The sequence below is a fragment of the Gopherus evgoodei genome, chromosome 6 (assembly GCF_007399415.2).
Source record: "Gopherus evgoodei ecotype Sinaloan lineage chromosome 6, rGopEvg1_v1.p, whole genome shotgun sequence".
In the NCBI taxonomy this organism is placed as follows: Eukaryota; Metazoa; Chordata; order Testudines; family Testudinidae; genus Gopherus; species Gopherus evgoodei.
In genome coordinates, this window is record NC_044327.1 from 55148854 (window position 1) to 55166928 (window position 18075).

At 39.2% G+C, this 18075-nt stretch overlaps 1 protein-coding gene across 1 annotated transcript; it reads right to left on the reverse strand.

Moving 5' to 3' along the window:
- Positions 1 to 4384: 4384 nt before the first annotated feature.
- ISOC1 (isochorismatase domain containing 1) lies at positions 4385 to 14557 on the reverse strand. Its single transcript, XM_030567388.1, has 5 exons — positions 14237 to 14557; positions 11554 to 11673; positions 11155 to 11358; positions 10684 to 10800; positions 4385 to 5892 (listed from the first exon to the last, which is right to left on the reverse strand). Exons 1-5 carry the CDS (start codon positions 14552 to 14554, stop codon positions 5746 to 5748), a joined length of 906 nt encoding a protein of 301 aa, XP_030423248.1. The 5' UTR covers positions 14555 to 14557; the 3' UTR covers positions 4385 to 5745.
- Positions 14558 to 18075: the final 3518 nt, after the last annotated feature.

Genomic DNA, 18075 nt, shown 5'->3' on the forward strand with positions numbered 1-18075 from the left:
ATACAGATTATTACAGTACACTGTAATGCATCAAGGTGGGGTGGGGTATATTAGGGTTCAAGATGGATCAGTGTCACGTCCAGCCTTGTTTAGTATCCTCCCTGTCTTGATGAGAGAGTAAAGAGCATGGGTTACATCTTGATCTCCTCTTCCACAAGAATAAAGACTTACTCTTGCATAGGCAAGATCTGCCTCACTGATCTGGAGGATAGCCAGAAGTTTAGAAAAGGTGCAGCAAGACTCCACAGCATCTCTTAATTAGGGACCTGTGGAATTGATGATTAACTCCTTGGCCACTACAACTGTTCTTCCACTTATCCTGCACCACCACTCAGGCTTGCAGAGGTTATTTCAGACCTGGTCTGCATTAACACGTCAAAACTGCCACATGGGGAGAGGACCAGGAATTGGAGTACTGTTAATGGGCAGAATCCCTACCCCATCCTCAAAGCAGCACAGACTAAGATAGCATACAAACTCATCCTTCTAAGGGTTTGGCTTGTTGGTAACAAAAAATAGTACATAAACCTCAGCCTAAAATTTCCTCCACTGAGCCTCATTGTCCCCAAGGATTGTCTCCAGGACCTTCTTTATCCCACTTCCTTTAAGCCCTAGAACCCACTTACCTTCATCTGGGTGGAGTTTATAAGCAAAACCAATGAGTCAGCAGAACTTCAACAGCTTTATACAGGGTTACAGGAACTGACCGGTATGTCAACAAATGAACCCCCTACTACAGGGACAAAACTGCCCTTTCTCCTGTTGTCTGCAGTCTTTTTTTCCTACTCCCACTTTCCTGGGCCTGAGGTTCAGCCCCACTGAAACCATCTGTAGGGGCTAACAGCTTTGTTTCAGAGCTATCAATCATTTTCTCAAGGTGCTGTCTGATTGGAACCTTCGCTGACTCAGCTGTCAGTCAGTGAGACATCAACCTCATGGTGGGTGAACTGTTGGGTACAGTTCCTCCAGAGTCACTTCATATAGGGCACAACAACCTCCCCATAAGGGAATGGAGAAGAGGCAAGTTACAAGACAGTTCATCCATACACCCAAATAAGTTTATGAAACTGATTATAAAACCTAGTTGCAGAATAATTTCAAACATTGAACAAATGAATAAAAATCAAAGCTTGTTTAAGAAAAAGAGGGCAAAATTCTTCAGACAAATTGCTCACCTTGAGTAGATTGCACAGTTCTGAAACAAAACATTTAACTGATTTTGAATTAGACTGGGATGGGTTTGTATGAGACCAAGGGCATTAGATTTGTTCACAATCCTACTGCTGTTGAGTATATCTTAAACTATTTTTCCAGTTCTACTCAGTCTGCTTGCTTCCTTCTTATGAGCAGACAGGTATATCCTGCTGCCAGTGAGACTAACTCACAATAGATTATGAGTGCAGGAATGGCAACTTGTGATCCAAACTCAAGTTGACAGGGATACTTTTAGCTTTACCAAATTTAACAAGTATCTTCATTTTTTATTAAATGTAGATATCAAGTGGTGAGGATAGGAGAATATTAAAAAGTTGTGATTCTTCAACATCCCTAAAAGAACAAAAAGATGAGTTTTGGAAACAAAATGTGCATATAAATATACTTGTACAGATATTACAATAGTTGTATTGATAAGAGTATTTCCTTTACTTCCTGCTAGTAAAGGAAGAGGGAGAAATGGAGAAAAAAGCAAGATGACTGTTGCCCAATATTATTGGCTGAGACCATACAACACGCAAAGACCCAGATTCTCAAAGATATGTGGGCACCTAACTCTCATTGTTCCCTCAGACATATGGGATACATGCTACATACTGTCCAAGGAATCAAATCAAGCCTTGAAAATCATTAACGTAGCAGATTTATTGAATATGTATTAATGTGTAAGCTCATCAGGGCAGGTACATCACTATGAAATGTTTTCATATATATATATAATTATTCAGATTGCCGGATCTGTCCATCAGTAAGGCCATTACTCCAATCCTATACATTGGCTCAGATGTACAGTTTATGTAATGCTGAGAATGGTATTATCAAACCAGATAAAGGAACAGTTAGGAAAGTAGTTTTGTGTAGCCACACACTCCAATTGGTTCATGGTCATTCATTTAGGTAAAGCTGTAGCTTTTTATGACTAATTAGATTGTAGGATCTTTTTATTACAGAAGATGGCAGTACTAGGTCAGTATAGACTTGTTTTAATAAAAAAGATTAGGCTAAAGGATCATGTTACTTTTACATCTAATACAAGGGCCATTAGAAAATTATGAAAGCAGCAAAGAATCCTGTGGCACCTTATAGACTAACAGACATTTTGGAGCATGAGCTTCCGTGGGTGAATACCCACTTCGTCAGATGCATCTAACAAAGTGGGTATTCACCCACGAAAGCTCATGCTCCAAAATGTCTGTTAGTCTATAAGGTGCCACAGGATTCTTTGCTGCTTTTATAGATCCAGACTAACATGGCTACCCCTCTGATACTAGAAAATTATGAAGTGGGCTTTAAAAAGCCTGGACTGTGATTAGCTTTTGTTGTTCCATGACTATGCTTTAGCCTTATGACACAGGTCAGTTTTTTCAAGTAGGTGTTTCATCTCATGGCTTGACTCTTCCATTTAACACTGATGGCTGTGCTAGAAATATCTTAGATTAAATAGCTGGGCAAGTATCATTTTGTGAACAGCAGTAAACAGCTTGGGCTGAAAGATTTCAGTTACAAAAATAATTTTGACAAATCATTTTGTGGGGGAGAGAAGATAAATGGCAATAAAACATCGCATTTGAAAGAAAGGAGGGAGTAACATTTACAAACCATATAGTTCATCAAGCTATTAAAACTAAAATCAAAGGTAACATTTTTGTTGTGCATCCCTGCCAGAGGTGTAGAGCCCGATTTTCAGAGGGAACTGTGGAAGCTCAGCACCTCTGAAAATAACAAAGCCCTTAGACCTCCTTTCCTGCTCCTTCATCTTTGATATTTTACTCTACAAATATGTCTATTAATGTCAACCAACAATCCACAGCTGCATAGAGAACAAAATAGTGCAGCTGAGTAGTTGGCATGAAGAGATTAGGGCAAAATTTTCTTCTCATTTTTGTTCCCCTAGGCACAAAATTGGGCAATGAATTTTTTTAATCAGTTTTAGAATTTCACTAAGACATGCCAGACAATCCAATTGTGCTGATTAACAAGTCTCAAGTGAAAGACAGCAAAAATTTGATTCACCTTGTGCCTCACTTCACACACAAACACTCATTTATATGACGCTATCACTCAGTATGTTTTTGCGTTTTTTTTTAAACTTAGGAAAAACGTAAGTGGGGGCTTTTAAAAATTAACATTTTTAAAGGCGAAATCTATAAATTCAGAAAGTATATACTAGGTTATTGCGTCTGATGAAGTGGGTATTCACTCACGAAAGCATATGCTCCAATGTCTGTTAGTCTATAAGGTGCCACAGGACTCTTTGGATCTAGGTACAAATAGGCATCATTGGTAATATGAATTAGTTTATAAGGATCCTCTTTAGTGTTTTCTTTTATTATTCCTGATTGACATCTCTTGTAGTAATATCATTGGGATGGGATCCATTCAAAGGAAATCTCTGTGGAGTTCTCATAGTGTTTCCTCCAATATTTCTCCCTTTCCCACAGATAGGGAAAAAGTTTAGTTTCCCCCAAACCCTAGCACATAAACAACGGATCCAGTCCATAAACCTTATGGATCTCTGGGATCTGCTAGAGATTAAGGAGACACTGCTCAGGCTCTAGGGTCCCTGTGGCTCATCCTGGCAGTGTGGCTCCAATGGTTTGGTTTTACTAACAATTAATCAACTACAAATACCTGCTTGTGTTTCCAACATAAAATATGGCGCTCTGGAAGGCAGCAACATCTCTCCAAAAAAATTATATGCATAAGATATTGTTGGAAACTTCCCTCTCCTCACTACCACAGGTAATATAAATGTATAAATATTGAAGAAACAGAATATTTCATGAGATATTTATAGTACTTTTGTGCACAGCTGTTGATTTATATAAGTAGACTTTACTCTACTAGACAGTGTGATTAATATAGCAGCCAAAAGAAAAAAAGTAAAAGTAGGTCAGTGATGTGGGACAATGGCTTCTTCAACCTTTCTTCTCCTTTTCCTGTCTCAAGCCACAAGAGTGGTGATCATTCTTCAAATTTTAGAGCACAAAATAAGTTCTTAACAACATAAGCAAAGCTATTGGGCTACACTCTTCTCTAAATCGTTGCACAAAATTTCCATGACATCTATGGAAATTTTACAGACAGCACAAGCTAGAATAAGAGCTATGGTAAATAACAGCTTTTAGGATTCTCCATTCCACAAATACCACAAGAGTAAGAGACACAGTAAATGTTAACATTTTATTTGCTTTAAACATATAAAGGTTATACAATTCTTTTAGAGCCATCTTGTGGGGAAAATAAATCATTTCAAACAATACATTTACTGTAATTAGTTTTATAGCCAAAAGATCAGTGTTCAATATTTTTTCATCTACTTAAAAAAATAACCAAAAAAACCACCTTAAAGGTTCTAAAGTTACGTTCTTGTTGTAAACATTATGTAACAATTTAAACCCATTTGAACATGAAGAAGGTGCCTTCAAAAGGAACAATCGTGTTAAAGTTCCAGCTACAAAATATATAGCAACAAGTTACAGATGTCCCTTTTTAAATTACGCTTTTAGGCTAGATTCCAATCAAATTCCAACATCAGTGCTGCAGAAGTCTGCAACAGACTAGAAAAGTTGATTATTTTTTTCAGGGCTTGCTTGGCTTAATGCAGAAACCAGATGGAATTTATTAAATCTAGTCATACAAGGATTAAAAATATCCAAGGACATTTCTAGAAATAATTAGCCTTTAGTAATTGAAACTGAAAGAGTTTTAAGATTTTTTTTCAATTTTAAATGCTAGTAGTCTCCCACTAGCTGTGAATTACTATAAACCAATCTTTTAGATCATCTCATTAACAAATTGATAGATTTCTTTATAATTTTGAAAGGGGCAGTGACCCAATGATTGCTTCCTGGAACTTGTAGCTGAAGTACAGAACATTAAAACAGGATTAGGGAGTCAAAAGTCTGGAATAATCAAGAATCAACATAGTCCACTTCAGTCACCCAAAATAATTAAGCCTAGATTGTTGCTTGAACTACTTGGCTTGTCTACTGAATAAGCAAAGCATTTAGCTTTTATTCTAAAAGAGAGACAGACAGTGTAAACCTGTAGTCCATCTATTTTATACTACTGAAATTCTCTCTTAAAATAGTTTAATTTATGCACAAAGTTAAAGCATATTAGCACATCACATTTACCTCAATCAATACAAAAGTGAAGCAGAATATCACAGTACACTTTTACAAAGTGAACAATCAAGAGAGATTTCACAGAAATGTGCACTTTCTGGAGAATTCTATCTATCAGTGGATACAGTACAGACTAACAGGCACCTCTTAAGTTTTTTTTAAATAAATAATAGAGCATCTGACAATAAAAGCATCTCATGGTACTGAATATCTTTGACAGCTGTGATTAAACAGAACACACTGGCACCCAGACAAATTTTGCTAAGGCAAGCACAAATACGCCCATTTTTAGTTTTATATTTCTACTGAAGCTGGTGTGTGTGTGTGTGCACGCGTGTCTGTTTACAACTTTAGTTCTTCCTTAAAGATGACAATGTGTTGCTCTTTCAAACAGCCCTCTTTATACTTTAGAAAGGAGCCCTGACTCTGGAGCACTTGCCTTAATGATGTTTTGAATTTCTTTGAATTTTGGGTGATCTTTATCAGCTACCAGCTGCAGCAAGATGGCCTCACTAGTGGTAACTATTATTCCAGTGCGAGCAAGACGCTAAAAGAGAAAAAAACAGAGACAGAAAAAGGTGAGACCCTTGCAAGTGTGGATAAGCCCATACAATATACCAAATGGAGAATACTTTTAGTGAATATTTTAAACAATAAATCCTGTGCTGTTTTGCCCCCAGTATTTATGGATGGGAAGGAAAAAACCAGGAGGCTGGTGAGAATTAGAGGGGTGTGGGAAGGAGAAAGTCAATTCAATTTTATTATGGAATAATTAGGGGGAAGAACAGTCTTGGATTAAAGCATTATACTCAGAAAGGTTTCTTTCTCCAGTCCAGATCTTCTATGTGAATTTAAACATGTAACTTCCCTCTACATGAATGTTTCCCCATACATAAAGTGAGAATTAAACGCCTTCCAACAACATAGCAATTTTGAAAAGCTTCTCTCATCCAGTTTTTAAAAATGTTGAGGTCCTCGGATAAAAGGTGCTGTGTAGGTAAGATGCATTATTATAAAGAAAATAAGTTAGCTGTACTGAAGATGAATTTCCTTTTTCAGAGATTGTTAGATACCCTGTTCATGAGATTGCTGGTTCCAGGGCACTGTACAGTCTCGTGAAAGTAAGAGAGGAAGACTCTTTTACAAGCCTTAGCTGTTGATTGTAATTCACTCATATTAGTCAAACAGCAATAATTTTCATTAAGAATGCAAAGCTTATATTTAGCCTGTAATGGGACATTTACACAAAGAGAACTCTTCTGAAAGACTATAAAATATTTTCAACATAAAAGTTAAAATTGTTAGGCTTAAAAGAGACCACCTATATTTTAAGTTATTTCATACAAGCACAATTAAATTCAGTAATGTTCTGTCTATCTCCAAACATCTTGCAGTTCATGCAAACCCTGGCAGGCTACAATTGCTGCCTGTACAGCAGGATATCTTAATGTATCCAGGAGAAAGGCCAAAGCTCCATAGCAAAGAGTTATACAGCTGCTTAATGACTACATCAGATCCCTGCCTCACTGATATTGTAGATCCCTATTCTGGATCCTGTCTACCTCCCATGCCTTCTATCCCCATGGAGGGGACAGTGGGTAGGACAGAAAATGAGAAGGAAGTGGACTTTCCAGGCTTGGTCTCTATTGTGAGCAGTGGAGGGAAAAAAGTACCCTAACCAATTATGAAGGGTTGGGTACTTTAGCCAGTGGTAGCGAGATTAGGCAGTTGTGGGATAAGCATCCCTATATTCATATCCCCCACATTATTGCAGTAATCTTTGTATGGGGGAAATCACTATTTTTAGCTAAGTGTCATACCTTATGCAGTAAGCACGTAGTTTGTAAAACAATAGACAAATGCAGATTGTTTCCTTCAAGTTAACACTTTCTGCATGAGAACACGGCTGGAAGTTTTAATCTTAAATTGCAAAAAAGCAGTGAATTCTCCAGCACTGTAGTGAATAACTTTAATCCACAGGAAGGTCATGCATTTTTTAAAATTAAACAGAATATGCATAGCACAGTTACAGATTTTAAAATACATTACTGGTAATGTTTGGTAGAGTATTTCTCAGTGGAAATGTTCAGTATCTAACAACAACAGATACATTTTCTCTGGGTCATATACTTAAACAGATACAAGCAGCAAATGAAATAGCAGAATTTAAGCGCCAAACAGGTGGACTTGAGGCTCCTGTTAAAATTCCCAAAATGATTATCAGAGCACTAACTATTAGAAAAAAGTTATAAATGGGAGCTGGAATGGAATAAAAACTGGCTAGAAAAAAAACAGGAGACTCACTCACACTTGATAAAACAAAAATCCTTATCCAAAAAATACTAATGATAAATCTGTGTTCATGTCAGTAATGCATGCGTCATTAAAACAGAATAGCAACTGAGAGTCGGCTGTTAAAGAAATACATTTAAGAGAAGAAAATGCTGAGGGTAAAATTCACCTTGTGAAGAGGTGAGGCATAATGGTCACTATCTTGTCAGCTTAAAGGGTTCTGAAAGTAACATATGCCTCTTCTCTATAATGGCTAGTAAAAGTGTAAATAACCTAACCTTTAGCTTTGCAGATCTGTTTTAGGAAACCATTAACCTCTTTAGCCCAAGAGGTGGAACTGTTTTGCATAGAATGGGCTATTAAATGTCTTGGGAAAAGACTTAGGACACATGTACATGTACAGAGCTGCAGCTTCGCTGCTGCAGCCTGTCTGGTGAAGACGCTGTATGCCGAGAAGAGAGAGCTCTCCCACTGACACAGCACTGTCCACAGTGTTGCTTATGTTGGTGTAACTTATGTTACTCAGGTGGTGGTTTATTCACACCCCTGAACAACATACATTCTGCTGACATAAGCTGTAGTGTAGACATAGCCTTAGGGCTTGTACACACTATCACTTATGTCTGCAACTGAGGAAACTAACAGGAGCCTTAAGATAGCTTGTTAGCATTCAAAAATTGTGCTGCCTAACTGATTACTTTTATTTGTTCAAGCATAACAAAAACCTAACTTATTGAAAAACAATATTCTTTTAGAGCTTTCTTCATGATGACAAAAATATCTCAGCATACAGGATTGAATTCTAAATGGGGCTACATGTATTTGTATATATCCGAGAAGTAACAGCAGAAGAGGAGACCATGGGATAAAAGTTGTCTTCCTCATCTCTGGCTACAATCAGGTTTCATGCAGGATTCTCCTTGGTCCGAATCTAAACATTAAAGGGCAGTCACCATATATACCCCTTCATGAGGAAGAAGTAATCTGCCCAGAGTGGAGGAATGCAAACATGGCTGAGGGCAGCAGGGAAAAAAAAAAAGTTGAACTATTCCTGTTTCATGCCAGAATGTCTCATTATACAGAGTACAATCATTCTGATGTGTATATGGGTCTAATTTGAAAATTTTAAATGCACTGTACACCAATAATTTAGAATCAAATTGTATTAAAGTGTCTACATAATAGCTTGTAGTTCTATAGTACCCTCTACTAGAGGATCTCAAAGACTTGCAAGCATATCTGAAGCAACTCATATTAATGAATTAAATCTACCACTTCCCCTATGGGATAGGTAACTTTAACCTGTAAATCCAGTGAAAGAGGGAAAAAATTGTAGGCTTTAAATATTTCTTCCTATGGTGTATTTAGCCTAAACCAGAGGTTATCAAATGTTCTGAAATCATGGAACACATCTTAAGACAATCAGTCCCATGATCATACAATATTCCTGTACATGCCTTCCTGTTTTCTAGTCCCCATTTCCCCAGCCATGGGCCCTGAGGGCAGCATTCAATTCCTCTCCCCTATAAAATTAAGCAGCAGATAGAAGTGGATAGAAGCGAAGAGGATAGAAGTGAAGAGGAGCCAGTAACATGTAACCCGTCAGCTCTCCACAAAGAACCAGCAAGTGCTTTCTGAACTACATTTTGAGAACTACTGAAATTTACCCCAAACTCAAAATAAAAAGTTTATTCAGAACCAATTAATTTGTTTGAAATGCCCTTCTAGGAGTTTTGAGTGCAGCTATCTACTTTTTTATAATAATGGATCCATTTTGACTGGACAAAATCCAAGACTTGTCCAGGGCAATTCAAAATCTATTACAATAAACAGAACTGTGATTTGTGTGTGCGCGCATGCACACGTGAAAGATATGTGCTGTTTGTTCTAAGCAAATGTACAGAAACAGCAAAACCACCACAATTTTGGTTCTTTTCTTACTATATATATTAAGCAATAGTAATACTGTACTGCATTAGTTTTCAGATGAGTCTGTGACTTATTTTTCTGACAGTAGTCCTTGTGTGTCATATGCATTATGTGGCAGATTTCATTAAGCTCGCACTTAATCAAAGTTACTGCATCTTTATCAAATGCTCAATACTGTTGACTTTTCTTAAGCTCTAAAGTTTTACTAGATATAGAAGGTGTGCAACTCCTTTTTTGATTCTATGTGACTGGCACAAAGTTATGGAATTAGTGTTCATTTTAAGAATTTAATTTTCAACTATTCTGCTAAAATCCAGAGCTAAAATTCCCATGTTTAGTGCAGATGCAGTTCTCTTTTCCATCTTTGATTTTTAACACAACAATGAAGTTTGCAAGCTAGTTAGAGTGCATTGTTTTCCATAAAACCACCATGACGTTGTGTATGACATGCAGGTGCACTTTTAAAATTTTCTAGCTTTATGTATTGTCACTTCTGCAACATTTGTAACATATTCAGTTGGACTACCAGAATTCTTATAATTGTGATAATGAAATTTTTTAAAAATCTGGAATTTAAAGCTTTTAGCTCCTTAGAGGCAAGTAGGAGTTTTACTGAATTTGCTGCCCCCTCCCCCCCTTTTTTTTTTGTGGGGACAGGCACATTACAAGATGCTTTAGAACCAGAGCCCCTTTATACTTGAAGTGTTTAACAACAGTAGCATGCCGAGCAACATACTATTCTGCTATAAAAAGTTCTATAGTATTTTTATACAGTTTCATAGAATATTCGGTCTCATGAGGTCACCCAAGGGGCCAAAAAAAGTCAGTAGTTTGTAGAAGTCCAACATTTCATGAGAAGCTCCCAAATTCTGACCTGATGTCCGCAACTCTGTGCTCTGCATGTAGACACATCACCAAAATATTTAAGTTTAAAAAAAAAATCCTGGCCCTCCTGTTGCTCGGTGACTTATTCTGTGGATGACTACATAACCAACACCTCTCACTGAGTTATTCACTTGCTGTAATGTTTGTAACTTTCTCAATGGTTTGTAACAATAAGAGAACTAAACACAGACCCAAGGCGTAGAAGAAAGTCTATCTAAATTATGCATGTTACCTCAAGAGCAAACATCCTGTCCATCATACTTCTTGATGAGGTGGCATCTGCTACAATGTGAACTTCCACACCTCTGCCAACCAATTCCAATGCTGTTTGCTGGATGCACACATGAGTCTGTCAGAAAAATACCAGCATTATAAAAGTATTTACAGGATTACCTAGAACTACAGTACAAGATTAAATTAGGGATCAATCCTATAGTTTTCCTAAACATTAAATTAATAATTAATTCAATGGGAGTTTTGAATGCAAACTGCATAATTGCAGGATCTGGCCTTGTAAACTCAATTTATAAGTATCTAAGTATCTTATGAGATTATCCTGTCTGAACAACTGAAATGATCACAAACAATTTAACCTTTAAGTGGTATCTGGACTATAACACTGCTTTGCGTAGACATCAATATAGAAACACATTTTCAACCATACTACGGTAATAATACACTACTATAACAAACAAGTACATACTTCTACTCCAAACAAGACAACACTGCGGACTCCAGGAATATCTGCTAAGGCAGCTTCTACTTCTGGCAATACCATAGAAAATTTTGTTTTTGGAAGCACAAGTTTAACTCCTGTTAAATCAATTTCTTGTACGGTGCTGCCAAGGCCTTTGGGATACTGTTCTGTCACAATGACTGGAATTCCTAAAATCCGTGCACCCTGGACCTGCAAGGAAAAATAAATCCACAAAAATAAAAGTTATTTAAGCATGAGAGGGGTGAACGTATAGTATTTACATCTAGACTGTAAAAGACACCAATCACCAGTAGTATATATGCATTGATGACAATTTGCAACTATTTTTGTAGTTACTGCAGTGGGGGGGAGGGGAGGAGAAAGGGGGGAAATCAGTAAACCTACCAATCTTTGTCCTACACTGATGATATCACCAAAATATTTGATAGCAGGCCTGAATCTTTCTTGCATATCGCAACAAAAGAATACAGTGCTTGAAGGTGTCAGGTTGCCTAATGTAGTTATCTGAAAACAAAAATACAGATTTAACATCACAGTTTTAATTCAATTAAATTTTTAAATGATTATTAAAAAAAGGAGATTTCTGGAATGGGAAATAGTTTTTAAAAACTCTGCAAGGTGTGAGTTGAACACATACTGAAGAACAAAAAAATTAGAGGGGAAAGGATGTTTAAGGATTTTATTTTATTTTTTTTGTTTGTTTTTTAAAACTAACGTGGCAATCAATTAAATATTGACCCAGACATACAGCAGTGTTGCAGTAACCAACAGGAATCCAGAGTTTTATCAAGTGAGAGATGCACTCAGGACAGTTTAAATACATAATGAGACTTGTATACTTTAAAATATAACTGCTAGTCACAGGATCTGACTTTTTGACAAAAATATATACAATTCTGCAACCACAACTACAGGGACATAACGTCATTAAACTTATCAAACTGTTTTACCTACTAATGTTAAAAATTAAAACTTAGAAGTAGTATAACTGAAAGTTTAAAATAAAATTCTCTTTCTATATACTTGGCATTTATTCAAATTCATTCAACGCATTTAGATATTTGTGTAGTTTTACAGCAGGCTACGTAAAAAAGCATTAGGAAAGTCAGTACAAACCAAAATTTCATACAGACAATGACTTGTTTATATTGCTCTATATACTATACACTGAAATGTAAGTACCATATTTATATTCCAATTAACTTACTTTATAATTATATCGTAAAAATAAGTACGCCATTTTTCAATAATAGTGTACCGCGACACTACTTGTATTTTTATGTCTGACTCTGTAAGCAAGTCGTCTTTAAGTGAGGTGAAATTTGGGGATACCCAAGACAAATCAGACTCCTGATAGGGGTACAGTAATCTGGAAAGTCTGAGAGCCACTGAGGTAGAGGGAGTCTGACCTGATAACCTGCTAGGGCATAGGACTCTATTATTAAGGCTAATTTATGAATAACATTCCAATAAGTATTTTCTGATGATACAAAGAATAGCCATATTCCAAATAATAAAAATTGTTAATTTTTTACATTGCATTTCCAACTCATCCAAAATTTCTGCCTGACAGAGGAAAATTAATTGACTACAGCTAAAACCTGAACATTCCTATCCATATAAAATTCACATTTTCATTATTGAAAAATAGTTGACATTTTAAAACTCCCTAAGCTGGAAAAAGAGAAAAGTGAGGCAATTTTGTTGTGAATGCAGTCATTACAGCATGACTGGCATAAATCTCTGGTTTGCATGAAGTTATCTTACTATGAAAAACGTACTGTATCTGTCTAGCAGTCTGCATTGAAACCAGTGAGTTACTATCCTATAATTTATCAGAAGCAGGACTGAATATAAAACTAGGGACATGTAGTGCATAGTACAAAGCTCTGGCACAATAAAATTTGTAATTAAAGATTAATCTTTGTTTTCAATGTTGAATCCTGACCCCAATCTCAATTCCACCTCAGCACAAATTTAGTTGAAAGAAAGATAGATTGCACAGAGTGCCTATTTCAAATGACAAATGTTTCCTGTTTTATGTATTGTACCATCTTTGGGGAAAATATGGTCTGATTCATTAAATATAAAACCAAGATTCAAGGGTGGCTGTGAGATACATGTGTTTCTGTGAAGTGCATTAGATTCCGGTCTTATACTGATACATTTATATTATTAACATAAAATGTAGGTTTGCTGTATTGCTTCTTCACGGATTTAGATTTTGCCTAATGCCTTTTTTTACTCTGCACTGAAGTTTCCCTCAGACATCACAAATCATTATTACAATTAAAAAGATTGTCAGGAAACATAGCACACTCAGACACTGCTATGCAATCATTTTTATAACCTGTCTTCTATATAGTATCATTTTTAAAACAAAGACATTTATTGCAACATGTGGAATCTCAGATTTCTTGAGAATAACTATATTTGTTATTTAACTGTTTGGGCACACTAAAAGTGATAAGAGCTAATAAATCATATTCCTAAACTCTGGTCACAACTGTGAACATAGAATTCTATGTAAGCATGTTAAGAGACACTGGGGTTATATTCCTTCAAGGCTAATTTTCCAAAAGAAATTTTAGAGCAGGTTACATAAGAGGGGATGGCTACAGGAGGGAGTTTCAACAGCGTATGTGGACTTTTGAGAGAAGCAGGCAGTGGGTGTGACAAGGGATGTGTGCCTGAGAGGGAGGTGGCTAGGGGGAAGGGCACTGGAACAAATTGTATAATGAGGGGCGCTAAAAGCCATTGAACACAACTGTTAACCTTGTATCTAATGGAAACCACTTCAAACCAGGGGGTGCTGCCACACCCCCAGTTCCAGCACCTAGGGGGTGGGACTTTAAGGAGACCTGAAGCACGCCGGGAAAGTCTTTAAAGGAAGGGGAGGGGCAAAGCGGGACACCTGCACGCTGAGAGATGCCGGGAGTGTATTCATGCAGACAGAGTGCACCTCAGGGGGGCGAATCGCACCCCCGCGTGCTCTAGGGAGCCCGTAACTCCGAGCTAGTCAGGCGCAGGGAGGGCGGGAGCTGGTCCTGGCCGGGGTGGGGCTCACCTGTATCTGCAACGGCACCAGGCGCACTTTGCAGCGCTCGCTGACCACGAAGCCCTTGGGCAGGTCGATGTACTGGCTCCACTCCTCGGCGAAGAGCTGCACCACGAACTTGCGGTGCATGTCGAGCTGGTCCCCGTACAGGCTCAGGAACTTCTGGATCAGCAGCTCGTAGCCGGCGCCGTGCGGCACGGTCGAGGGCCGGGCGAAGACCGAGAAGCAGAAGAGCACAGGCACCGAGCCGCCGCCGCCGGGCCCGGCCGGGCAGCAGCCCCCGCCACCCGCGGGAGGAGCAGCCGCCGCCGCCATGTTCAGGGGCATTCGCTCAGGCGCCTCCCTGCGGCCCAAGCCGCCGCTATTGCTGCTCCGCCAGCCGCTCCCGCCCCCCGGGCAGACGGGCGGCCCCCAATCTCGAGTCCTGCTCCGCCTCCTCACCATGAGGCCCGGCCCTGGTGCCCAGCTCCCAGCGCAGCTGCGTCTACCCCGGCCCTAGGGCCGTTCCGCCGCAGCCCGCTCGCTCCCAGCCTGCTAGGAGGAGCCGGGGCCCCGGCCTGGCCTGGCCGCGGCGCCTCGCAGCTGAGGCTGCTCGTACCGCTACACGGCCTCCGAGCCGGCGAGAGGCTCCCCTGGGGCAGAGCCGGCCGCGGCGCCAAGCTCCCCTCACCTGGGCTGCCCCGGCATCCACGCCGCGGTCCCGGACCCGACTGCAGCACCGGGCCCCACCATTAGCACGGAGAGGGCCGGGCTCTGTAAGGCAGCCGCAGCACAGCGGCTCCTGTGACCCTTCCCGCGGGGCGCCTTAGCGAGGCACGCTACATTGGTGGTGGTTAAAGAAAGACCCAGTAACCAGAGGGGATGTTCCTGGCTCTCGGGCTGCCGCTGAGAAGGACGGATGCCATTTAGCAGTTAGCCATAGGTGCTGTTAAAAGACTAACCAGGAATTGCTGCCTGCTAGAGTGACCAGATGTTCTGATTTTATAGGGACAGTCCTGATTTGGGGCTCTTTTTCTTTGCCCCCACCCCATCCCGATTGTTCACCTTTGCTGTCTGGTCACCCTACTGGCAGCACTGACTGCTCCATGGTCCTGCGTGCATAGTTACCAACTTTCACACAGTAAATATGCACTGCAACTTTTACAATAAGCCAAAAACAAGGTCAAAACAAGCCAATCCACAAGAACCCCAACACTAAGTGACTAGATCCCCCCAGTCTGCAGTCTGGGACTGTGGTGGGTCCACTGTGCATCCCTGACTCTTTACCCCCCTTAGCCCTGCTTGCCGGGAGCCGCTGAAAGAAAAGAAGCTACAAACCAAACATTTAAAAATTTTATTAAAGTGAATGTTTGAAATGAAAGATACACAAGTTGAAAGGGAAGGTACTGTACATCTGGGGTCAGGCTTGGGTTACAGGGGTTTACAGATATCATTTGCCAGGATGAAAAGATACATACATATTGCATAACCCAGATTGGGGTGCAAGGGTTTTTAAAGCATCAGTGGATAAGTGGGCTTGGGTATGCCACCCATGGGATGAATAAGGAGTCCTAGTCAGTATTGGTGTAGCGGATAAGTACATGGGTGGGATGCGTCCCTTGGGCTGTCAGACGGAAGTGGGTTATTTCCCTGGTCAGCGGTCTCAGTTACTCAGTGTGGTATTGGCAGTGTCTGGTGATGTGTTCAGTATAAATGTCTCTGGACCACCTGATGGTGTCGGGCACCATGAGCTCTCTCATAAGCCAGGTATAGCATCGACCATCTACAAGCCAAAAGTAGCCAACAACCAACTCACAAGTCAATTAAGCCAAAAATAAACCGAGTTTCTGTGGTTTTATTCATGGGCTTGGCATGTCTGCATACCGCTAGTGGCCTATGTCTAGCACTTATTGGTAGTGCCTAAAAGTCAATTTAGGCCTTAGAAACACATTATTCTTTGAGACTATTCCTATTTGGTAATTACCTCAAATGGATAAAGGTATTTCATGGAGTGAACACATCTGGAGTGCTGCAGGCATTAGATCTGATTACCAGCCAGTAAAGATAAGATTTATCATTACACAGTGAAAGGGAAACGATGAAACAATCTGATACTTAAACAAAAATTGTCCTTTATATTTATCTTCAGTGTGTGCCTCAGAGAGGATTTGCTGCATGTTTAAGGCCTTAACCATATGGAGACTCTAATAGTACGTGTGCATATATAGTAAATATGCCATTGATATGGCCAGAAGACTGCTTGTGTTTTAATTCATTTCTTTTGAAAGCGTTGCAGCCTGAGCTTTGACTTTGATTTAGATTCAGGACAGTTTTTCATCCTGTCATTATGGACATATATGATAGGTTAATAAATTTAAATGCAAAAAAAAAAAAAGTTGGAATTCCAAAGCAAGGCCTTGAGCCTGCAATTGGATCCAAAGGGAGAGAACTTTTTGCCCACATGCCCTCTTCTCTCATTCTCTGAACTTCTGGTGGACTATGTGAAATTGATAGATTTTTGCCAGAAGTAACTTGCCCAAGATCACCCAGTGAATGAATAGCAGAACCAGGAATATAACCAAAGTCTTGGCATGAGTTTCTAGGCAGTTCTATTATACTTTAGAGTATTTGGGAAATGGTCTGAATTGTAAGAATGAAATACCAACAGCACTAACATCTCGATTTCTGGTGGCTGTTTCCCATGGTCATCCAGTTCAAAACAGTTCACACACTTTACTGAATGTCTATCTATCTAAAATAGATGTGTTGGAAATCTGTGACTGGGTGATACAACAGTTATCATTATGCTCAAAAACTAACTTGACTGCAAGCCTTAGCACAGAATAAACCTGCTGCTTGATTAAAAAAATACAGTTGCTAGCAAATGTAGTCCTTCAATTTTGTACTTTTCCCGGCTGATGCTATATTGCCACATTTGGCAGACACTAAAACAGCTTCAACTGATTAATGAAGACCCTGTTCAGTAGTTGTTTTTAGTGAAAATTCTACATGTTACAGGAGCAGACATTCAAACTGAGGGTCTTATTGTCTGTAAGTAGAAGTTATACCAAATGAGTCTTGAAATTTTATCAAGATACAGGTCCAAAACATTCATCGACTGTGCCATCATTTTCTCCCAATAAATTGAGCAAGTTTGCACAGACACTAATGAGGTCAGAACTTAGACTACAGTATAACTAATGACAGGGCCCATTTCTGCCATCCTTACTCATGTTGAGTTAGTACTTACACAAGTAGTTCTACTGATTCCAGTAGAACTACTCACATGAGTAGGTACCGCTCCCTGTGGTATAGTATGGAAGAATCAGGCCCATAATGATTAAAGCAATGAATTACATGGATTAGTAGGGAAAGAAAGAATGGTTTAGTTTAGTGGAAGCTGCAGCTGCCTCTCTGTGATCCACATGGCTTAATTTAGATAAGGATTTTCTCCTAGCATACACTTAAGGCTCAGTGCAAAAGTATGAACACAATTCTGCTATGTTAAGAGAACATAACGCCTAGCATACTTAGGATCAACCCTTTCACACTAATGTCATCTCCAAATATTTTCTTAGACCAAGGGACTTGGAAGCAGATACCCTTGATTTTGATTTCTGGTTCTGCCACTGATTGTGGTCTGACGTTTGCCAAGTGACTTAACCACTCCATTCTCAGGTTACATAGCTGTACAGTAAACAAAAATTGTATGTTTCTTACTGGGATATTTTGAATTTAATTACAAATTATTATTTTTGTTGTGTTAGAAATACACATTTTAGAATAAGTTTCAAAGTTTGTGAAGAACATGTAATCATGCCTGCCAACTAGCCAGTTGTTCAGGACTTACCGGTATTTTGTAATTGCTC